The following is a 23,616-nucleotide window of genomic DNA, read 5'->3' as shown; positions in this document are numbered from 1 at the left end:
TTTTTTTTCATATAGTGTATTATTATATATATTTATATTTATATATATATATATTTTGAAGGGGTATATCTTTATTCTTAACTAACTAAACGAAATAGTGGTGGTGCATTGGATGGTGGTACATTGTTGGTAGTGGTTCATTGGTTTGGTGGTGGTAACATTCGTTAGGCTCTTCTGCTGTCTCTCCTTTTGTTCGGTGCGACTATTCGTACGATACCATGGTGAGAGAAAAAATATCGTGGTATCGTGATATTGTAAGTATATTATATACCTATTACATAGATAAGTTGCAGAGCAGCAGTCTATCATAAGTTGAAACAGTCAGCACAATATTATATATACACGATTATGCCTATCTAATTGAATAAATGGTGAAAATATCAGTGGTATATGAAGAAGTATTATCATTAACACCAGTCTCTCAGTGAAATGTCCTCACTATTTTTGTCTCGCTATTTGTTTCCGCCGTGCCCACACGATTTTAACGAGAAGTCTCGCTAGGCAATCGAAATATATGCGAGGTGATGAAAAGTTGGGTTGGATAAACGAATATCAGGCTTACATGGAATTTGTAGTATGTTAAAATGGCATTTGCATTCATCTTGGTGTAGTCGATTGAATATTTTGGTTATGACATATTTAAGCATGATCTCTCAATACCCAGCCCTAAACAATAGTTTCTCTATAAGCTTTCCTTATCTATTGCTAATGCTCGCCATTCGTAATCACTTCACATATTTCGGGAGAATCTCCGTAACGTACGCGAGACACTCTTCATTGCTCTTGCTAGGGTTATCAAGCTGCCAGACAATAATCTCGTCGGTTACCAATTTGATCCAAGGTCCTGGCTTTCTATCAAAGGTCTTGCTCAAAGTGGTTCCATCGACGATTGGCCTGATTTTATGTGCCTCGCTCAAACCTTGGGCATCAACTGCATTCAAAAGTAATTCATATTTTGTAATGGTCTCCTTCACCAACAGGCGTACTGAAGCTTTTCTGAGTAGCTCGTCGGGTATAAGTGGGTTGGGGTGCAAGGTTGGAAGACCCAGTTCGATATAAGGTCTTGTAATGTCTATGATACAGTTGAATAAGATATTCACAGAAGAGAAGCCAGGGAATTTCCTTAAATACAATCCCAACTCGGATCTCTTTACCGAATGAGGATCATCAAGCATCTTCTCTAAAACATCTCTGGATGTGACGTACTCTGTAGTAACTGCTCCAACAATATCGATATCGGATTTTTTTGACTTTAAGCCAAACCTCATTAATTGCTTAACCACTGGTACCTTCTGACCACGGCTTTCATTCAATCCTCTGAAAGGAAATAATATAATAGAAAGCCAGAAAGTGTTAAGGAAATCGTGGCTTTGCCCAATAGTAGTAAGCAATTGGCTGAACTTACTGTCTCTAGCTAATTCAGTTTCAACAATGTTGCGGAAAATCGGAAAGATAGTTGTGGCCACAGCAACTTGCTTCCCGATATGCTGTGTAGCAATATCAACTTCATCTTCCAATCCTTTGATTCCCTCCTTCAAAAGTTCCCTGGAATCAAAGATGCTTGGAAATAATTCTGCGTAGTTCATGAGCTGTAATCCGTAACTAGGATTTCTGCTCGTGAAGATTTTCTGAAGCTCTATATCTACTCTTTCTCTACTAATTTTAGAGGTTAATGCTTTCTTCAATTCGGAGTTCTTCATAGCCGCGAGAGTCTCAGCTTCAACCAAGAAGTCGAACCTGCTCGCAAATCGGATGAGACGAAGAACTCTTAAAGGATCGTCTAAGAAAGTTTGAAGCGGTTCTAAAGGTGTTCTTAGGACTCCATTCTTCAAATCGTCCATTCCTTTTCCTGTGAAATCTTCAATAGTATTTTTGTTCAAGTTGAAGAATAATGAATTCAATGTGGCATCTCTTCGAAGTGCATCATCCAAAGGAGAACCAAACTTAATTATTGGTACTCTACTTGAGTCTGTATATTCTTCAGATCTCAAATTGACGAAGTCTATGTCAATACCAAATAGCTTAGTTGTGCAAGTCTCTAAATGCTTGGATTTCTCAGGATTCTTCTTGATAGTATGAATCGCTTTAAGATGAAGCTCTGGGTTGTGTTCTTTCAAGTAGTCATGCAAATTGCTTGCAAAGTCCTCCCCAGTGAGATGGTTAATTGCGATATCTATGTCATTACTTTCAATTCCCAAAAGTTTGTCTCTGACCCAACCGCCTGTGATTCGTAACTCCAAGAACTGGTCTTCGTTGATTCCATCTTGTGAATTGTAGAAATCACAGTATTCTACTAGAACCTTTTGGATCTTTGACTCCAATTCCGTGAGAACGATAGATGATTTGACTTCTCTTTTCATTGGCGACTTCTGGCTGAATGTGAATAACAATCTTTTACTTTCTTTATTTCTGTAATTTATTGTTCGACTACTAGGAGAAAACTCTCTATGACTTATAGGACTATCTAACGAGCTTCTGCAAACGCTATTTATATTTCTGAAAAATGCAATTGGCTGTCTCAAATTCGATATTGTGGTACTTGTAGATATTCTAAATACCGTTCCCAACATATGACAAAGATACTAATAAACAAAACGCTCATCGACATGTATCCATTACTTTACACCCTTCACTATGACTGACTGCATTCTCACTTAAGTACCACGAAAAATTCACCTAACAAATTTTCTGAGAACAAAATTTTGGTAGTGAGATTTTTCACAGCTAATGCTGCACCCAGTAATAGGCAGAGGCTACGACGAACTAAGTCAATGGAAATATGGGAAAAAGGTGAAAGGAAGAGAAGAGTAGTTAGACATTGCAAAAACGAAAAAAGTAAATGAGCGGTACGGGAATCGAACCCGTGTCACCTGCTTGGAAGGCAAATATGTTAACCACTACACCAACCGCCCGTTCTTGTGTTCCAAAAGTTCATTTTCATTGACGACCGCTGTAGATTTAAATTTATATGCAGTGTCATTACCCGATCTTCAAAAAAACACCCCTTCAAAAAAAAAAATTACCCAATAAGTAATTTATAGGAATATACATCCACCTTAAAAAAGTGTGTCGCGGCAATGATGTTTAGGAGATTGCAGCAGCTTTAAAAGTGGGATGCTTTTACTAGTCTATCTCCAGTTAAATGGATTAAGCTATAGATTAAGGCGCCAAATACGTCAGACTTGTAGGGACACTTCCTTGGAATTGGAGCGAGATTACAGCAGCTACGGCACTCATTTACCTCCAATTCTTAATTATTCTTTTCCTTGTTAAACCAAGCTAAATCTTGAAATCTACTATATGTCTTCTTCGACATTTTTTTGACAAATTCTATCAAATTCATTTTTTTATTTTTTTATTTTGACTGTCATATTTTTAGATCTACAAGTTATTATCGAAGTATATTTTCTAGTCATTTCTTTCTTTTGACGCCAATCTTTACCATGTCGTGTACTCTCACGCGATGAGGTGTAGAGATGATAACATTGGAGGCATTGTTACCATTAATACCAGCAATATTGAATATTGATGTGCCTATGTATCTCTTCTTTGTACGTTGTATAATTAAAATTGCAAAATTGGCCAATGCTCCTTAAAAATTGAACGGATACCTTCAGAAACTACCTAGTCATTTTGTTCATCATAACCTGTAACAGTTCATAGTACAAAAAAATTTGTGAATTTAAGTTCCAGTATGGTTCCCTTCTAAGTTGAGATTCAAGTGTTGAAGGGTATTTGCTTTAAACGGCATAGTCCTAATAGTGTTGCAAATAACATTCAGGTTAATTCCAGTCCATACACAGTTCAAGAAATCAAATCCATCTTCTGATGCAAGAGATGGTAGAATAAATTTAATCCCTCTCTGAGTTGGCACTTTCGAATAGTAGTCATTGGCAAAGTCAGCACCTAAAGTCAACCACTCGCTAGCTGAAACCTTGTTAAAAGCTTCTTGATTCCGAAATCTAATCCCACAAGACAATATGGGTTATCGTGCCCTTTCCTCTTTGCATTGTCGCATTTCAATTTGCAGCACAAGTTGAGTTCAACTTTTATCTCTCTATTTAAATCTTTCCTGAAAGAATAAAGACAAATATTGTGCCCTTAACTACGCCATGTTCTTATTAGCCACGCCGCAAATAATTTATCTGATTAAACGCATAACCTATTTCCTTATACTATGATCGAATAAATGTGTCAAATAGAGAAATATGTATTATAAGCCACATATACAAGGTACTGGTCAGGACTGCACAACGATTTGCAACCTCCAGTATCGTCGACAAGCTAAAAAAACCCAACTTAATCATGATAACTCTTCGGGCTGTAATTAAGTGTTCACCAACGAAGTGTGAAGAGAGATCTCTGTATGCTTCTCAAAATGGTTGATTATTTCGTTGATTCTGATTTTGCAAATTATGGACATAGATAATTGCCTGGTAGTATTATAGATTGATAATGGGAGAATTACGTGCATGCCAATGTTTAAAGGTATCGAATGAAATGAATGCAACCTGAACGTTTGTGCAGAAAAACAAATGCTTTCGAGGCGACCATAGGTATATATAAACGCGGTAACTGTATTGCCATCACAAGGATATACACATGGATGTAGATATCTTAGATTTCCATGCCACAAGTTACACACGCGTATGGAAAGAGACCTAGGTGGGTTCAATCATGTTTACGAACTTAAAGTGGAATATGTGTTTTTATGTTCTGGAATACTTCTTGGATTTTTGAAACAAATATATCTAAAAGGTTACAGAAAGTTGTACGAAGATTTCAGTTCGTATGTGTATTAAATAATTCATAAAATCTAAAGTTAGCAAGTATAGTAGTGGCATGAGAACGAAAATAGAAGAGCATCACAAGAAAATAAATAAGTTGATCGTTGTCCGATCTGTCGACCTAGAACAATAGCAAAAATCGAGATGTATCAAATGAAAAGCAAAGTCAAACAAATGACAGCGAAGTGCAACAGACTTACTGGAATCAAGGTATTGGAAGAACCTTCATATGTTTGGACAGTGGACGAGGATCCAGAATCCGAACCAGCATCAGGGCCAGAGCCAGAGCCAGAGCCAGAGCCAGAGCCAGAGCCAGAGGCTGCACCATTAGCTGGAGCAGAACCAGCATCAGAGTCAGAGGCAGCACCATTAGCTGGAGCAGAGCCAGCATCAGAGCCAGAGTCGGAGCCAGAGCCAGAGGCAGCACCATTAGCTGGAGCAGAACCAGCATCAGAGTCAGAGGCAGCACCATTAGCTGGAGCAGAGCCAGCATCAGAGCCAGAGTCGGAGCCAGAGCCAGAGGCAGCACCATTAGCTGGAGCAGAACCAGCATCAGAGTCAGAGGCAGCACCATTAGCTGGAGCAGAACCAGCATCAGAGTCAGAGCCAGAGGCACCACTGTCAGTTGAAGCAGCAGTATTTGATGTCACTGCTTCTGTTACAGTGGTGGTAAACTTCTCAGTAACAGTAATACAGTTTGAACCCTTAAAGCAAATGGTCTTAGGATCTTCAATGACCGATGTGGTTGTCTGCAAGTTACCCTCTGAATTCGTGGTAACAACAACACCACCAAGAGCCGTAGAAACAGAACCATCATCGTTAGTAGTAACAAAGGTGGTGGTGTATTCAGTTGGGTCTGGACCGATTGTCTTCTCGTTAGGGAACAAAGAGGTTGTAGTGAACAAGTTTCCGTCTGAGTCAGTAGACACAACAACAACTCCACTATCAGTTTCGATAGAACCATCATCGTTAGTAGTAACAAAGGTGGTGGTGTATTCAGTTGGGTCTGGACCGATTGTCTTCTCGTTAGGGAACAAAGAGGTTGTAGTGAACAAGTTTCCGTCTGAGTCAGTAGACACAACAACAACTCCACTATCAGTTTCGATAGAACCATCATCGTTAGTAGTAACAAAGGTGGTGGTGTACTCAGTTGGTTGTGGACCAGTGATCAAAGAAGTGGTGGTGAACCAGCTACCAGCAGAGTCAGTAGAAATGAGAACATCTCCAGTCTCAGTAGAAACGGAACCATCATCGTTAGTAGTAACAAAGGTGGTTGTGTACTCAGTTGGTTGTGGACCAGTGATCAAAGAAGTGGTGGTGAACCAGTTACCAGCAGAGTCAGTAGAAATGAGAACATCTCCAGTCTCAGTAGATACAGAACCATCATCGTTAGTAGTAACAAAGGTGGTTGTGTACTCAGTTGGCTGTGGACCAGTGATCAAAGAAGTGGTGGTGAACCAGTTACCGGCAGAGTCAGTAGAAATGAGAACATCTCCAGTCTCAGTAGAAACGGAACCATCATCGTTAGTAGTAACAAAGGTGGTTGTGTACTCAGTTGGTTGTGGACCAGTGATCAAAGAAGTGGTGGTGAACCAGTTACCAGCAGAGTCAGTAGAAATGAGAACAACTCCACTATCAGTTTCGATAGAACCATCATCGTTAGTAGTAACAAAGGTGGTGGTGTACTCAGTTGGTTGTGGACCAGTGATCAAAGAAGTGGTGGTGAACCAGCTACCAGCAGAGTCAGTAGAAATGAGAACATCTCCAGTCTCAGTAGAAACGGAACCATCATCGTTAGTAGTAACAAAGGTGGTTGTGTACTCAGTTGGTTGTGGACCAGTGATCAAAGAAGTGGTGGTGAACCAGTTACCAGCAGAGTCAGTAGAAATGAGAACATCTCCAGTCTCAGTAGATACAGAACCATCATCGTTAGTAGTAACAAAGGTGGTTGTGTACTCAGTTGGCTGTGGACCAGTGATCAAAGAAGTGGTGGTGAACCAGTTACCGGCAGAGTCAGTAGAAATGAGAACATCTCCAGTCACAGTAGAAACGGAACCATCATCGTTAGTAGTAACAAAGGTGGTTGTGTACTCAGTTGGTTGTGGACCAGTGATCAAAGAAGTGGTGGTGAACCAGTTACCAGCAGAGTCAGTAGAAATGAGAACATCTCCAGTCTCAGTAGATACAGAACCATCATCGTTAGTAGTAACAAAGGTGGTTGTGTACTCAGTTGGCTGTGGACCAGTGATCAAAGAAGTGGTGGTGAACCAGTTACCGGCAGAGTCAGTAGAAATGAGAACATCTCCAGTCTCAGTAGAAACGGAACCATCATCGTTAGTAGTAACAAAGGTGGTTGTGTACTCAGTTGGTTGTGGACCAGTGATCAAAGAAGTGGTGGTGAACCAGCTACCAGCAGAGTCAGTAGAAATGAGAACATCTCCAGTCTCAGTAGATACAGAACCATCATCGTTGGTGGTGACGAAAGTAGTGGTGTACTCAGTTGGTTGTGGACCAGTGATCAAAGAAGTGGTGGTAAACCAGCTACCAGCAGAGTCAGTAGAAATGAGAACATCTCCAGTCTCAGTAGAAACGGAACCATCATCGTTAGTAGTAACAAAGGTGGTTGTGTACTCAGTTGGTTGTGGACCAGTGATCAAAGAAGTGGTGGTGAACCAGTTACCAGCAGAGTCAGTAGAAATGAGAACATCTCCAGTCTCAGTAGAAACAGAACCATCAGAGTTAGTAGTAACAAAGGTGGTGGTGTACTCAGTTGGTTGTGGACCAGTGATCAAAGAAGTGGTGGTGAACCAGTTACCAGCAGAGTCAGTAGAAATGAGAACATCTCCAGTCTCAGTAGAAACAGAACCATCAGAGTTAGTAGTAACAAAGGTGGTGGTGTACTCAGTTGGTTGTGGACCAGTGATCAAAGAAGTGGTGGTGAACCAGCTACCAGCAGAGTCAGTAGAAATGAGAACATCTCCAGTCTCAGTAGAAACGGAACCATCATCGTTAGTAGTAACAAAGGTGGTTGTGTACTCAGTTGGTTGTGGACCAGTGATCAAAGAAGTGGTGGTGAACCAGTTACCAGCAGAGTCAGTAGAAATGAGAACATCTCCAGTCTCAGTAGATACAGAACCATCATCGTTAGTAGTAACAAAGGTGGTTGTGTACTCAGTTGGTTGTGGACCAGTGATCAAAGAAGTGGTGGTGAACCAGTTACCAGCAGAGTCAGTAGAAATGAGAACATCTCCAGTCTCAGTAGATACAGAACCATCATCGTTGGTGGTGACGAAAGTAGTGATGTACTCAGTTGGTTGTGGACCAGTGATCAAAGAAGTGGTGGTGAACCAGTTACCGGCAGAGTCAGTAGAAATGAGAACATCTCCAGTCTCAGTAGAAACGGAACCATCAGAGTTAGTAGTAACAAAGGTGGTTGTGTACTCAGTTGGTTGTGGACCAGTGATCAAAGAAGTGGTGGTGAACCAGCTACCAGCAGAGTCAGTAGAAATGAGAACATCTCCAGTCTCAGTAGAAACGGAACCATCATCGTTGGTGGTGACGAAAGTAGTGGTGTACTCAGTTGGTTGTGGACCAGTGATCAAAGAAGTGGTGGTGAACCAGCTACCAGCAGAGTCAGTAGAAATGAGAACATCTCCAGTCTCAGTAGAAACGGAACCATCATCGTTGGTGGTGACGAAAGTAGTGGTGTACTCAGTTGGTTGTGGACCAGTGATCAAAGAAGTGGTGGTGAACCAGTTACCGGCAGAGTCAGTAGAAATGAGAACATCTCCAGTCTCAGTAGAAACAGAACCATCAGAGTTAGTAGTAACAAAGGTGGTGGTGTACTCAGTTGGTTGTGGACCAGTGATCAAAGAAGTGGTGGTGAACCAGCTACCAGCAGAGTCAGTAGAAATGAGAACATCTCCAGTCTCAGTAGAAACGGAACCATCATCGTTGGTGGTGACGAAAGTAGTGGTGTACTCAGTTGGTTGTGGACCAGTGATCAAAGAAGTGGTGGTGAACCAGTTACCGGCAGAGTCAGTAGAAATGAGAACATCTCCAGTCTCAGTAGAAACGGAACCATCATCGTTGGTGGTGACGAAAGTAGTGGTGTACTCAGTTGGTTGTGGACCAGTGATCAAAGAAGTGGTGGTGAACCAGTTACCAGCAGAGTCAGTAGAAATGAGAACATCTCCAGTCTCAGTAGAAACGGAACCATCATCGTTGGTGGTGACGAAAGTAGTGGTGTACTCAGTTGGTTGTGGACCAGTGATCAAAGAAGTGGTGGTGAACCAGTTACCGGCAGAGTCAGTAGAAATGAGAACATCTCCAGTCTCAGTAGATACAGAACCATCATCGTTAGTAGTAACAAAGGTGGTTGTGTACTCAGTTGGTTGTGGACCAGTGATCAAAGAAGTGGTGGTGAACCAGCTACCAGCAGAGTCAGTAGAAATGAGAACATCTCCAGTCTCAGTAGAAACGGAACCATCATCGTTAGTAGTAACAAAGGTGGTTGTGTACTCAGTTGGTTGTGGACCAGTGATCAAAGAAGTGGTGGTGAACCAGCTACCAGCAGAGTCAGTAGAAATGAGAACATCTCCAGTCTCAGTAGAAACGGAACCATCATCGTTGGTGGTGACGAAAGTAGTGGTGTACTCAGTTGGTTGTGGACCAGTGATCAAAGAAGTGGTGGTGAACCAGTTACCGGCAGAGTCAGTAGAAATGAGAACATCTCCAGTCTCAGTAGATACAGAACCATCAGAGTTAGTAGTAACAAAGGTGGTGGTGTACTCAGTTGGTTGTGGACCAGTGATCAAAGAAGTGGTGGTGAACCAGCTACCAGCAGAGTCAGTAGAAATGAGAACATCTCCAGTCTCAGTAGAAACGGAACCATCATCGTTAGTAGTAACAAAGGTGGTTGTGTACTCAGTTGGTTGTGGACCAGTGATCAAAGAAGTGGTGGTGAACCAGTTACCGGCAGAGTCAGTAGAAATGAGAACATCTCCAGTCTCAGTAGAAACGGAACCATCATCGTTGGTGGTGACGAAAGTAGTGGTGTACTCAGTTGGTTGTGGACCAGTGATCAAAGAAGTGGTGGTGAACCAGTTACCGGCAGAGTCAGTAGAAATGAGAACATCTCCAGTCTCAGTAGATACAGAACCATCAGAGTTAGTAGTAACAAAGGTGGTTGTGTACTCAGTTGGTTGTGGACCAGTGATCAAAGAAGTGGTGGTGAACCAGTTACCGACAGAGTCAGTAGAAATGAGAACATCTCCAGTCTCAGTAGAAACGGAACCATCAGAGTTAGTAGTAACAAAGGTGGTTGTGTACTCAGTTGGTTGTGGACCAGTGATCAAAGAAGTGGTGGTGAACCAGTTACCAGCAGAGTCAGTAGAAATGAGAACATCTCCAGTCTCAGTAGATACAGAACCATCAGAGTTAGTAGTAACAAAGGTGGTTGTGTACTCAGTTGGTTGTGGACCAGTGATCAAAGAAGTGGTGGTGAACCAGCTACCAGCAGAGTCAGTAGAAATGAGAACATCTCCAGTCTCAGTAGATACAGAACCATCATCGTTGGTGGTGACGAAAGTAGTGGTGTACTCAGTTGGTTGTGGACCAGTGATCAAAGAAGTGGTGGTGAACCAGCTACCAGCAGAGTCAGTAGAAATGAGAACATCTCCAGTCTCAGTAGAAACGGAACCATCATCGTTGGTGGTGACGAAAGTAGTGGTGTACTCAGTTGCTACTGGGGTGGACGAGAACGTCGAAAGAACTTCAGAAGAAGTAGCAATTTCAGATGAAGAAACAGCTTTAGAAGAAGAAGCAACGTCAGAAGAAGAGACAGCTTCAGACGAAGAAACAGCTTCAGAAGAAGAAGCAACTTGAGACGAAGAAACAGCTTCAGACGAAGAAACAACTTCAGACGAAGAAACAGCTTCAGAAGAAGAAGCAGCTTCAGACGAAGAAATAACTTCAGAAGAAGAAGCAACTTCAGACGAAGAAATAACTTCAGACGAAGAAACAGCTTCAGAAGAAGAAACAACTTCAGAAGAAGAAACAGCTTCAGAAGAAGAAACAGCTTCAGAAGAAGAAACAGCTTCAGAAGAAGAAGCAGCTTCAGACGAAGAAATAACTTCAGAAGAAGAAGCAACTTCAGACGAAGAAATAACTTCAGAAGAAGAAGCAACTTCAGTCGAAGAAACAGCTTCAGACGAAGAAACAGCTTCAGACGAAGAAATAATTTCAGTCGAAGAAGCAATTTCAGAAGAAGAAGCAACTTCAGACGAAGAAGCAATTTCAGAAGAAGAAACAACTTCAGACGAAGAAACAGCTTCAGAAGAAGAAGCAGCTTCAGACGAAGAAATAACTTCAGAAGAAGAAGCAACTTCAGACGAAGAAATAACTTCAGACGAAGAAACAACTTCGGACGAAGAAACAGCTTCAGAAGAAGAAACAGCTTCAGACGAAGAAACAGCTTCAGACGAAGAAATAATTTCAGTCGAAGAAGCAATTTCAGAAGAAGAAGCAACTTCAGACGAAGAAGCAATTTCAGAAGAAGAAACAACTTCAGACGAAGAAACAGCTTCAGAAGAAGAAGCAGCTTCAGACGAAGAAATAACTTCAGAAGAAGAAGCAACTTCAGACGAAGAAATAACTTCAGACGAAGAAACAACTTCGGACGAAGAAACAGCTTCAGAAGAAGAAACAGCTTCAGACGAAGAATCAGCTTCAGATGAAGAAATAACTTCAGAAGAAGAAGCAACTTCAGAAGAGGATACAAATTCAGAAGAAGTAGTGCTGTTTGTGTAGCCACTTGCGAATGAAGAAGAGCTAATGGGGACTTCGATGAGAACAGTATCAGTTCCTCCCATCGTATCACTAATAGTCTGAGTAGTAGTGAAAGTCTCAGTCCAAGATGATGTGACAGTTGTGGTTTCATTTGGCACGGAGGTATCGACAGGAGCAGGAGGTGGTGGAGGACATAAGTTACATTGTACTGGCCTACCAGTTTGTGGTGGTGGGCCGGAGTACAAGAGACCAGCATTGGCAATAGTGCCAACTCCACTACCGAAAACAGCACTACCAATTTTCATTAAAGAAGGATCATAACCTGGACCGATCACAATCGTATAGTGATAGCTGCCATAAACAACATTCAAATTATTGCCATCGTAGGTAAAACTAGTGATGGCCGCATTAAATCCGATGACGTTGTTATTACCCCACCCAGCAATATGAATAGGAATATTTGGAGGATACGTATCTATTCTAATACTGGAGGAGTTGGTACTAAGGTAAACAAGTTGTCCTTCCAGCATTGGCCTTGTATTATCATTAGTTACCCAGAAATCTGAATTGAGTCCCACATCAAAACACCCATTACCTATCACTTTGGATGTTTGATAGAAAACATCTTGAAAAATACAGACAGTACCATTATTTGTAAATGTATGATCGTCTGCTCCGACGTGAGATGTTCCGCCCAGCCTCGTGAAGTATTGATAAAAGATTATAGTACCAGTATTAACAACAGTGCCCAGCGGTTGAATGTTCATTGTGGTGCCACCAGTTTGACCTGGTCCCGCGAGCCACCACATACCATTGTTCGTGACTGAGTTACCATTCCAGTTGAAAGTGGTATCCGAAGTGGCGTTTCCGTCATTCAAAACGATCCATCCGTTATTGACGATAACATTTGAAGAACCAACAGTACTAGCAGTCATACCAGTTTGTACGTTTCTATTTGTAATATAAAGACTTCCATCAACTTGAACATTTCCATAGAAGTAGTGTGTTAATCCATTATCAAGAGAATAAAATACTCCCTTATTAACGATTAAGTTATCATTGAGGTTTGTATTAACGGCATCATTGATTGTGTTTTGGCTAATAACCACATCAGCAAGAGCCGACGACAGAAGGAGCAATGAAGATATTGCCAGTATGATTGACAATTTCATTGTATTGATATTGATTGATGCCTAAAATAATCCCATGCTTTGTATTTCCAGGTAAATGTCATATATATTTATATCTTTCCAATTATGCTGAAGAGATGATTGCAACATGTTGAACTTATGCTGATACATCCGTGATGGGCCAATTATTGGATCTGATGAATTGTGTTTTTTGCATTTCCGTCATTAAGATCTACTAGTATGAGCCTCATTTCAAAATTGCAGAGCAGTATAAACCATTTTTTTTGTGCACCTCTTGTCCTTTTCATGGTTATTGAAACGATCAGCTTATATCTTATGGGCCAACTCACTCAACTTGAAAAAAATAAAAGATTTTATATCTCTGTCATTTAGATCTACTGATTGAGCCTTGTTTCTCAAAAAATTTTGCAGTAAGATGCAGATCATATTTTGCACCTACTTTGTTCGGAATTTTCAAAACCTCAACCAAGGGAAAGACTGAAGGTGAAGAGTTAGATGTAATGTCAAAGAGAGTAGCATGTCTTGCATCTCAATATACCTGTTACATACTTCTTTTTTACATTCGTAGATACTTTGTGGCGATTGATCACATTGTCATTGTGAAAAAATTGGAGAAATTTTCCTTCAAGTGAGCGGTAGCTGAGATTATTTCTGATATCGCTGAAGAAGTACCCACAGAGATTGGTTTATGATAACTTGACATCACATTGCTTCGAATTTGCTATAAGTCGAAGCGTATTCTTTACCATACATCAGATCTCAGAATACGTATCAACGATCTAGATAATATTATGTCAAGCGAAGTACGTCCCCGAAAATTATTTTTAAGATATCGTCTGATCCCTTGAAATAAATCATAACAACAAAACCCCGATTATGACATTTTTATCCGGAAAAATCGGAAAATAATCTCATGGAAGAGGTCGAGGAAGAGTCCATCTGAAAAGGATACCCTCCTTGCTATCTTTCTAGAAAAATTTCACAGCGAATTAGCAAATGTCGACCTAGTGAAGTTTACATGTACTAAACAGATTGAATTAAGAACCATTTCTAATTCAACCCAATTCAATCAAGGTATCTTTTGCTTTGATAACAGTTGACAACAACATGAAATCCAGATGGTGTCCTCCATGAGTATATAATAGGAAAGGAAATTTTGAATTACGATGAGTAATGTGACGTTCAAACATACAAGAATGTCTTCATTTTCTCGTAACTCTACATGCATAATCTTCTGGGATTAGAATCTCGCCAGATGTGGATAAGCTTGGCCACCAACTAATTCCGAACTTGAACATCTTCATTCAATAATGGGTCCATATATATGCAGGGTCGATGACAATTGATCGTTTGTAGTCGTGCATTAATAGAACATCTCATTGAAGAAATTCACAGGAAACGAAAATGACAGCGGCGTCTTGGCAAAAAAATGCTGCAAAATCTTCCCTAAAGGCGTAAACTTCAAGTTTTCAAATGCCGAGGATCTGAAAATATTGACAAAAAGAAAGGGAAGGGAAAAATATTTTATTTTTCTTCGCAAGTGTCACTCATGAACTGATAACTATGGTAGTATTTACGTGACTCTTGTAGGTTAAGTCCCTTTAATGAACACTTTATGTTCTTTGCAAAGCCCTGAATGCTAAAAAGGGCAGTATCTTGAAGCTAGCAATAAAATTTATTATTGCGGACTTTGTAGTTTAGGCAAGTGGTAGCAATGCATAATATGTAGAGATAAGTAGATACGGGAAGTTGTCGTATCGTCCAAGAATATGAGCGGAATCTGTAGTATGGTATCCAATCATGTGAATGCAGTCATCTACAGAAGGGCTGTAGTAGGTTGGAAGTAAAAATTTAAGCAGACCTACACTGAAAACTTCGAGGAATTGTTTCGTTTCCAGTATTTTGAAGTTCAAGTCGCCAGGCTTTGGCGTACCAGTAAGCGAATTCGCCTCGTAGGGTTGTGAGGCTGTCTCCATCCTATTATTATTTGAGTCCAATTCAAACATTGCGATGGATACAAACCTATATGAGGTGTCCTTTATTTTCTGTGCAATAATGTCGCTGCGCAGATTTTTGATTCCCCTTAGGGAGCCTTCTCTTTCACGTCATAACTCGCTTAGTATTTTTGAGCCTTCAGCTTTGCTTTTGGCGTTTATGTTTCTTTCTTTTTGTTTCGTTTGCGAAGATGAGGTGCATCGTTTTCGCTTTCCTTTTGCGTAAAGACAAGGATGATATCGTTTTATTTCTAGCTGACCAGATGAGCTAGAAAGAGAGGACAAAAGACAGCGTGAAAGTGCTCAGTATAGTCAAAGCCACTAAGGATTCTCTACTCAAACTCTTTGGGCTTTTTTTCATCATATAAGAAGAAGATGGAGTTCCTGATTACGAGTTAGTCAGCGTTTAAAGCCTATTTTTAGAAGGGTTATACTGATAACAATGTTGTGGTGCAGTTTTTTATTAATTTTTTAATTGGTAGTGTGGTTAAATCTCTTTGTAAAGCGTGTCATCTTTATGCAAGGACAATGCTAATCTTCTCTGTATTGTTAAAATTGACAAGTGTACCATAGGACAGTACTTTTTTTTTTTTCCGAGGGACAGTACCTTTTTTTTTTGCCACTGATTTTCACGTGATAAAATACCTCTTCATGCTTAAAGAGCTTATCTCATCAATAAAAATCCGTGATAGTTTAGTGGCTAGAATTACCGCTTGTCGCGTGGTAGACCGGGGTTCAATTCCCCGTCGCGGAGATTTGATTGCGCAAGTGGTTTAGTGGTAAAATCCAACGTTGCCATCGTTGGGCCCCCGGTTCGATTCCGGGCTTGCGCATTGTTTTTTGCACCAGGTTAAAGTCTAAGCAATACTGGTCGTCTACTTTGTGAAGATTTTGGCTTCTTTTCAGTCTAGCAAATCAAAATAAGATCAAGGCTTACTTTCATTTTAATTTTCGACTTTCCATACCATAGCCAAATAAACAGGGACAAATCCATAATTTTTGAAGCTCTGAAATTACACAACACCGGTCACTTCTTTGTCTTATCTGCATTCATCATCAAAGAAGAACAACTTATACCCCTTGTCTTCGTTACGTTACTGACACCTTCTCTTGCCATAGCTTTCAAGAATTTTGCATCTATTCATATATTATATACAGGACGAACATTTCTTATTTTGCCAAATATTCGATGTCTTCACGGCGTAACAAGGCACTGTTAATCAGTATACCATAAGGAAAAGTCAACTAATAACTATGTCCACTGGTCAGAACCAAGATCTAACGATTTTTAAGGATAATTCATTGCTTTCTGATGCTATTCTAAGTTCGGAATCTAGCTTACTTTCTACAATAACCTATGTACAAGGTACTTCTCCACAATGGTTGATTAATTCGTTGATAGAAAACGCATTGCAGGGGACAGCAGCATTGGTCAATAACGATCTCAACCAGAAGATACGAAACCGCTCAGAAGTGGAATTTGTTTCATTTTTGCATCCTTTGGACTATTACGTCAAGAATTGCAAAAAGAACGGTTTAGATCTTACTCATTCTCCAGGGTTCACATTTATTGACTACTTCTCTCAGTTATTCACAGAGAACATCAAGGACACAACCTCTTCTAAGAAAGAGATATCTAAAATGTTTGACGACATCACCAAGAAGCTTAAAATATCCAATAACAAAAAAAAAGTGGTATTCATAGAACTTCCAGAGGTTCTTCTACAAGCTACGGACTTCACGAGCGATGGTCTTTTAGCCGAAATCCTTAAGGTCAATAGACTCTGTCGTCAACTCTTCATAATAAGTGCAAAGGATCATATCAAATCTTTTAACTTAGACTCAAGTATACCCCAAGACCCAGTATTCAAAACTACCGATTTCTTAGTAAAGCTATTTCACAGATCACATTATAATATTAGTCTACTGCCCTTGCTGACTGGAAGGGCTTCTGACATAACTGGAAGCTTAACTATATCGAAAGGATCATTGCCAGTCGATTCTGTGGTCGATAGATTAGTAATCAATGAGAAGGAATATATTTACCACATCACGAAGGACTCTAATATTAGGCTATTCTTTAGATGAAGCCCTATAGCTTCGTAAAATTAGGACTCATGGAGAAAGTTACGAAATGAATATAATAGAAATTAATAAATAATGATCTTATATATCTAATATTCTCTAAAAGTGTGTCAACCTTTCTTTCTATGTATATTATACAAGTCATCCAATGCAAATTCGATCAGACATCTTGTCCATAAAAGGGGAAATAGTGGCCAGACAGACCTTTCTCCAACCAACACCCAATAAGGTATGTTCTCCATAGTCTTGTGGACATCAAAAACCCTTCCAAAGTCTTTCACGAGATACTTCAACTCTGGGACAATAGTAACTTCCCTAATGCTGCTCAATGCCTGCAAAGAAGAGGGCTTCTCGTCGATGAAGAAACGCTTCATTACATCGTTCAAGAGTCCAAGCTTATTCATGACTACTAACCGATGCTGTATTTCCAAACCAATTATGTTCTTCAAGTGCTTGACTAAGTTGTAACCTGTATCTTTGGTGTAATTTTCGACATCAACAATGTACGTCTGAGTTTTCTCAAAAATCGCTGCAGTTCTAGATGTATCGTTGCTTCCACTATGAATATCCAAAAGTTTGGTCTTGGTGCTGGTGTTATCATTATAGCGAACTTTTCCATAGGAATGGTAGTGCTTGAGGTCGTTACTGATAAGTGGTGCCAAGTATGGACGAGCCAAACTAATGATAAAGTGATTTACATTGAACAATTCTGTTAATCTTGTATAAGGGGAATCGTCCTTTAGATGTGCATTTTCAGACTTAGTCGTTCCTCTATGCGAATCATCTTTCTTTTTACTTGGGTAATTGAAATACTGTTGCAGGTAGTTCACATCCTGTGGCTTCAAAAATGTAATGTTCATATCAGGGTTTTTTGGTACGATATTGTTGTTGAAGTCTTTGACATATATCTGCACGTTGTCTGAAAGAACTCCAGTACCAATACTAGCGTAGATGGCTGTCCAAATAATAACATTCGGAGCTGTTATGTAGTTCAATAATGATGGAACAGACTGATGAGTGGGATGCACAACAATGTTCAAGACTTTTTCAGTTTTAAGGTATGCTTCTTCAAAGGTCAAATCACCAATAGTATCTCTAACAAATTTGAGAAAAATCAAAATATCTTGTGAATATCCCTTTTTCACGACGTTTTCGATGACATTACCATATCTTTCATCCACGTCGTGGTTGAGACGATCGATGTTCTTCATTACATCTGCGATTGAGATTAAGATTGGAATAAGTTCCTGGTCGGTGAGAGTGCAAACCAAAGATGCCACTGCAGCTCCAACAGCACTTCCTCCTATGATTCGGGGAAGAAGACCTTTGAAATACAAAGCTTTGACTACTCCTAAATGACATAAGCCGAACAAGGAACCACCCTGAAGTAAGAGAGCAGTACATCCAAAGGATTGCCTGGCGTCGTGAAAGAAGTCGAGTTTTAATTGTTTGGCATTCATGATAAACTCCTCGTTTTCTTTCTCATTATTGATAGACTCATTCAAGTAGTTGAGGCAACTGAGGACTTCCTCAATGTATTCCTCTATTTTGAACTTTGTACCCACATATGCTTTAATGTACAACCTCTTTTGAGCAATACCACCGAAGTTACGAATTAAACCTGAACGAAGCAACGACATTATTAACTGGGAATTCTCGTTGAGACGCGCCTCTCTTAAGAGCTTTATTCTATCATTGATGAGAATGTAATCATAGTGCTTTGAAATGAAGTTTTGTCTCCAAAGATCCATATTGGTAAGTTTATCTATTTCCGCCACAGTTTTCTTCCAATTATTGTAGCTATTGACATTGTTTAGGTATTTCAAGTATTCCTTCAAGGGGTCTTTGCTGTTGTAGAAATGATAAATACGCTTAACCCAAAAGAAGCATATGTCGGTGAAGAAGTCCAAAATCGCCCAGATGAACGATGGAGTATGGTTGATGATGAAGGAGAGAATGGGTAAGATAAATTGTTCCACAAGACGGTCACACATGGTCAATAGTGGATATGTGATGATCAGTAAATAGATGGCGATAATTTAGGAGATTCAATGTGGTATATGGCCAATATCAATGACATGAATAGATAAATAGCGATGAGCAGAATGACGATGCCGAATAGCGTACAGATACCACTATCACAATAGCACAATAGCACAATAGCACAGTGAAATGCTTCAATAAGTGAGCTCAAACACAAACTTTCGAAGCTCAATCGTTAAGAGGGCCAAGAATATCTCTAAAAAGTACCACACAAGATTCAAAGTCAAATTGCTAATGGTGATGCTATCTCAAATGCAAACGAGGAAAGGGTTTAGCGTCTTGTAACAGTATGCGTAACAGTATGCGTAACAGTATGCTTGACAGAGCAATCTTTCAATAACCTAAAGCGTGTCACTAGAAGTCTAACTCAATGTGTGGAAGCCAAGTAAAAGCAAGGAAATGTAATTGTAACTGCCTATAATCTAACCGTAAAACCCTTATCTTTGCGTTGTACACGGTTTGTACTATAACCTTCTGTTCCTTTTCAGAAAGAAACAAAATAGTTAACTATGCTCTGTGGGTAGCTTGTGCTAACAAAAAAACACGAATACAGCAGCTCAGCAACACCAATACTTCGATTGAAACCGAATTCACCTGAGACGAATTATCACTATATTAATACCGAGGTATCTCGCTAGCAGTGTGTGTAATGATGTTGCAAGTAAAGCTAATAAGAACAACCTCACTCTAATTATTCCAGCCAAAATTAGAGGCTATAAAACGGCTTGTCCCTAGAAACAAAGAAACAACAGAACCAATACGAAATATATAGTAATAAAATACAATATTCGGTATACCTATTATAATATTATAGTACTATAATATAAAAAAATGATAAAAGAAGTAATAATAAGGACAATAGTAAATAAAAACCAAGCTTTCTCCCAGACACTACAAAACCCCACACAACAACACCAACAAAACAAACAAAACATATGCTGTGAAATGCTCTCACTTTTCCATTTATCGACTCCTCTCACATTTACTCCACTGTTCCGTTGTTAGCCAGCGACCGTAGTAATAGTAACAAGAGTAATGTATGACGGTAATTTCTGGAGAAGATCTTTCACGTGCTAATGGCTGCAACATACAGGCCGGAGGAATTTGGGTGCGACATCGATGGCTGCGAAGATAAGAAGAGGTGAAGAGGTGAAGAGAGGGAAGCAACGAGGGAAGGAAAGAGGGAAGCAAAGTGGGAAGCAAAGTGGGATGCAAGGGAAATGCGACCACGAAAGAATGATAAGCGACCGAAGAGAGAGAGAGAGAGAGACAGAGAGAGAGAGAGGGAGATTATGGCATGGCTAGAGAGATAATAATACACTGCGCTTTCTACAAAAAAAAAATTACTGCACTCCATACATCACTTAGTACACCCTCCTGTGTCCTGCGTTGTATTAACAGTTGACTATAAAGATCTTCTTTGCTCTAATCTTCATCAGCTTTGGGTCAAAATTCTATCAACTCTCTCCCGTAGTAGATTTCATAAGCTTCTTACCCTTGCTGAAAAATCTCTTTCCGAAACTGGACGCCTGTAATCCTGAAGTCTCCACTTTATCCTTTACAATAGAAACCTTGCTTCTAATGGTATTATGCCTCCTGAGCTCACTATGTTGGGCATTCAGATATGCTTCCGATGCGAGTCTTCCAATGTGCATATTGGATGATACTTGTGACAGTTTTAAAGTTTCCAGCAACCACGCCTGTAAGCCTGAATCATACTCTACTTCCTTACGAAGGGCATCCTTCAAAGCTGCTATCCTATCCTGCGGCTGTGAAAGAGCCATAATTGCCTTCCAGTTGGATACAGGGTATTTTTGTGATCCTCCACTACTATTTGGCTTTTTAACCACACTGCTTACCGATGCCACATCAGTAGTATCACTTATAGCTTCAATCCTTGACGATTCTGGGGAGCTTGGTGATAGTACCGACTTAAGCGATTCCTTTTCTACCGCCAACGTAGAGGCATCAGAAGCCAATCTTTTATCATCACTACTACCCAATAAACTGGAATATCTTTGGCGCTGTGTGTCCGGAGTTTTATTCAAATTTTCTTTGGATCCTTCTGGTGTCAATTTCTCTTCTTTAAACACAGCACGGGGATACAGATGTTCTTTGAAAATAGAATCTGTTGTCTGATTAGTAGGAGAGTAATCTAGTGTTTGTCCATCCGTTGGAGTTGTATCATTGCCTTCATTACCGTCATCAGGATCTTCTGTAATTCTAGGCAAAGGAACATCAATAGTTTCTGGAATTGATTGGTCGCTTCCGTTGGATACGTCAGTGCTTCCTGAAACTGTTCTGACTTTCGTAAACTTATTAAAATTGGAAGATGCCAGATCATCAGGATCAAAATTTATGTGAGATTCGTTATCATTGTCGCTGATGAATTGGTCACGGAATCCATTGGTATTCGGTGTCCAGCCACCCATGTTGAAGGTAGCTGTGCTCATCGTTGAAGCTCTTCTGTTGAGATCTTTCTCATCTCCTTCGACAGTATTTACATTGTCTTCTACAGGTGTTGGGTCGATGGATATACTACCAGTGGAGAGTGATCCAGAAGACACAACCGGCTGTAACTCTGGACTCTTTAAATCATTTACACCTGCAGCAGGAGAAAAGGGCTTAACAGGCTCCTCCTCTTCGCGACCCGGAAACAATTGGCTTGTTGAAATATTATCGTTGGTAGAAACTGTTTTTGGAGAATCCACGTCATCGGGACGAGGTGATTCATTAATGGAACTAAGGTTCTTTGTGCTATCACTATCGTTCTCATTAATGTATCCACTAACTGCATCTGCTATGTTGGTGTAGTCAGCGGAAACCAAGTCTTTTCGAAGTGGAGGAGGTTTCCTAATTGATTTCTTTCTGATATTTTGATCATTTATAAAGCTTTCATGGCCCTTCTTTTCGTCATCTATAGACAATGGCGCTATAGGTGTGGTGGGGCCAGAGAACTCGTCATCATATTGACCAAATGAGGTATTTTCGAAGTCTGGCATCTCTAAATCATGAGAATCAAGCTGTGGCAAGAAAGCTTCCTTGTCACTACTTCCTTTATCCAAAGATGAATGCAAGTCGCTTATGAGAGAGTCCAAAGCATCTGTTCTTATCGGAGTGGTCTTGTTGAGATTTGGAGAATTGCTAGGCTTCACAGAAAGTCCCTTCTCTTCGAAAGAATATGAGTCTTTCTCAGAATCAGTTGGCTTGTCATTTGCCAAATCTTCATTACTACTATGTTGACTATTATATCCCCAATCGTCATCACTTGAATCATCGGAGTAATTAAACTCTTTTTTATCAATAGAAAGCACAAGAGGAGCCGGAGCGACCCCACTTTCACTTTCTTTATTCGCTTTAGGATCAAATGAAATTGGCCTATCCAAATCTGGCTCGTTTTCTTTCCCTTGTGATCCCATTCCATTAATAGTGTTATCTCTTGCAAGCCCACTTTGTCCAACATTTTCCTCCAAAAGGTTTCTCTGCTTTGAAGTGAATGCATCCGCCAAATTCAAGTTTTCAGGCTCCTTCTGAATGGAATCCGTATCGGATTGAAAGCTCCTATCTGATCTGGCAGTATCTGGAGTACTGAAAGTATTACTCAGTTGGCGAGTATGAGTGCTATAAGTTGGAGTTGGAGGAAAGAAGTCGTCCGCCTGATTCTTATTTTGAATTTTAACTAGTTTAACATTGTGAGCAACTGGAGGGTCATTGGAGTCAATGTTTGTAGAGTTTGCTCCGCTCTTCTTCATGCTAAGAGTTAAAGCTTTCTTCTGAAGCTGCAGAGTGAAGTCAAAGACTTGGGAATCGGTACCAAGAGAGTCCGTTCCTTCATTTGATCGAGCACTTCCTAAATCTCCACTAGCGAAATATGTGTCATCTACTATGTCAGGTATACCTGAGTCGTCTGAGTCTAGATCAGAATCGAGCTGAGCATGGTCGAAGTTATCAATAGAGAGAACGAGATTTTTGGTGTGTTCACTGGGTTGGAATGTTGTCGCTGGCTTTGGTGTAATTTGGGCAGGTTCTGGTTTTGATACTGCTGAAGTGAAACTAGGAGAATCCAGTTCTTCGCCTGTCAATGCCGAGTCTCTTTTGAGAACGTGCAGAGGGACCAGTGATTGGTGGTTAAGGAATTGTTGTTGTGGAGACAAGTTAGGAAGAGACGGTGGATCAATTCTTGAAGGAGAGCTTGTTTCGGTTGTTTCTGGCAATTCGAACCTTTGTGGGGTGACTTTCCTTGAAGGGATGTCAGGTTCCTGGTCGGAGTCGTCCTCGTAGTCGTATTCGCTACCCCAGTCGTCACCGTAGGTAGGAACAGATGCTTTCACCCATCTATTTGACTTGTGTCTTCCAAACTTGTCCGACATCACGAATTCTGGCGATTGGCGGTATTAATTGAGTTCAATCGGAGATTCGCTGCGACCTGCCACAGCGACAAGAAGAAGATCAAGAGGAAGAAGAAGAAGAAGGACAAGTTTATTGCAAAAAGAAACAGAACAAAAACAGAATAGAACACCTTTTCGAATTTACAACCATAAAAGCCCGATTTGGGCTGTACTGTAAAGAGAGACAAGAAAAACAATGACACGCTGCTTAGATAAGCGCGCGGTGCACCTCGCCTAGAATTATATACTTTATTATTTTTTATTTTTTATTTGTTATATATTATTTGTTGTCGCGGCGAGAAAAAATGGGGAGGAATTAGGGAGGATTAGGGAGTGGAAGGGCCAGTGAGGGAGACAGGTGCGAAGTGGAGTGGTGTAA

At 40.2% G+C, this 23,616-nt stretch overlaps 5 protein-coding genes and 3 non-coding genes across 8 annotated transcripts; 3 read left to right on the top strand and 5 right to left on the bottom strand. All coding sequences in view use genetic code 12, as the record gives it.

The window, feature by feature from the left end:
- Positions 1-725: 725 nt before the first annotated feature.
- On the bottom strand, positions 726-2,360 carry RJT20DRAFT_1302 (tRNA adenylyltransferase; the record flags this gene model as incomplete). The annotated part of the gene is made up of 1 exon (XM_064917683.1): positions 726-2,360. One exon carries the CDS (start codon positions 2,358-2,360, stop codon positions 726-728), a length of 1,635 nt encoding a protein of 544 aa, XP_064774783.1.
- A 480-nt stretch (positions 2,361-2,840) lies between these two features.
- RJT20DRAFT_t48 lies at positions 2,841-2,912 on the bottom strand. Its single transcript has one exon. It is a non-coding gene; the product is annotated as a tRNA-Gly (tRNA).
- A 2,024-nt stretch (positions 2,913-4,936) lies between these two features.
- RJT20DRAFT_93673 (Hyphally regulated cell wall protein N-terminal-domain-containing protein) lies at positions 4,937-12,748 on the bottom strand (the record flags this gene model as incomplete). Its single annotated transcript, XM_064921495.1, has 2 exons — positions 4,937-10,596; positions 11,668-12,748. The coding sequence occupies 2 exons, from the start codon at positions 12,746-12,748 to the stop codon at positions 4,937-4,939; spliced, it is 6,741 nt and encodes a 2,246-aa protein (XP_064774782.1).
- Positions 12,749-15,403: 2,655 nt separating this feature from the next.
- RJT20DRAFT_t70 lies at positions 15,404-15,475 on the top strand. Its single transcript has one exon. It is a non-coding gene; the product is annotated as a tRNA-Asp (tRNA).
- Positions 15,476-15,483: 8 nt separating this feature from the next.
- On the top strand, positions 15,484-15,554 carry RJT20DRAFT_t71. The gene has a single exon. It is a non-coding gene; the product is annotated as a tRNA-Gly (tRNA).
- A 421-nt stretch (positions 15,555-15,975) lies between these two features.
- RJT20DRAFT_134018 (Elongator subunit) lies at positions 15,976-16,809 on the top strand (the record flags this gene model as incomplete). Its single annotated transcript, XM_064918268.1, has 1 exon — positions 15,976-16,809. The coding sequence occupies one exon, from the start codon at positions 15,976-15,978 to the stop codon at positions 16,807-16,809; it is 834 nt and encodes a 277-aa protein (XP_064774781.1).
- Positions 16,810-16,916: 107 nt separating this feature from the next.
- On the bottom strand, positions 16,917-18,800 carry RJT20DRAFT_144781 (bifunctional triglyceride lipase/lysophosphatidylethanolamine acyltransferase; the record flags this gene model as incomplete). Its single annotated transcript, XM_064918757.1, has 1 exon — positions 16,917-18,800. One exon carries the CDS (start codon positions 18,798-18,800, stop codon positions 16,917-16,919), a length of 1,884 nt encoding a protein of 627 aa, XP_064774780.1.
- Positions 18,801-20,306: 1,506 nt separating this feature from the next.
- Positions 20,307-23,219, bottom strand: RJT20DRAFT_94256 (uncharacterized protein; the record flags this gene model as incomplete). Its single annotated transcript, XM_064921523.1, has 4 exons — positions 20,307-21,490; positions 21,572-22,615; positions 22,712-22,853; positions 22,965-23,219. 4 exons carry the CDS (start codon positions 23,217-23,219, stop codon positions 20,307-20,309), a joined length of 2,625 nt encoding a protein of 874 aa, XP_064774779.1.
- Between the last annotated feature and the right edge of the window lie 397 nt (positions 23,220-23,616).

Source organism: Scheffersomyces xylosifermentans (assembly GCF_036884685.1).
Source record: "Scheffersomyces xylosifermentans strain CBS 12540 chromosome Unknown RJT20scaffold_3, whole genome shotgun sequence".
Taxonomy (NCBI): domain Eukaryota; kingdom Fungi; phylum Ascomycota; class Pichiomycetes; order Serinales; family Debaryomycetaceae; genus Scheffersomyces; species Scheffersomyces xylosifermentans.
The sequence above is the reverse complement of the archived record's forward strand: the minus strand, read 5'-3'. Positions and strand labels throughout refer to the sequence as shown.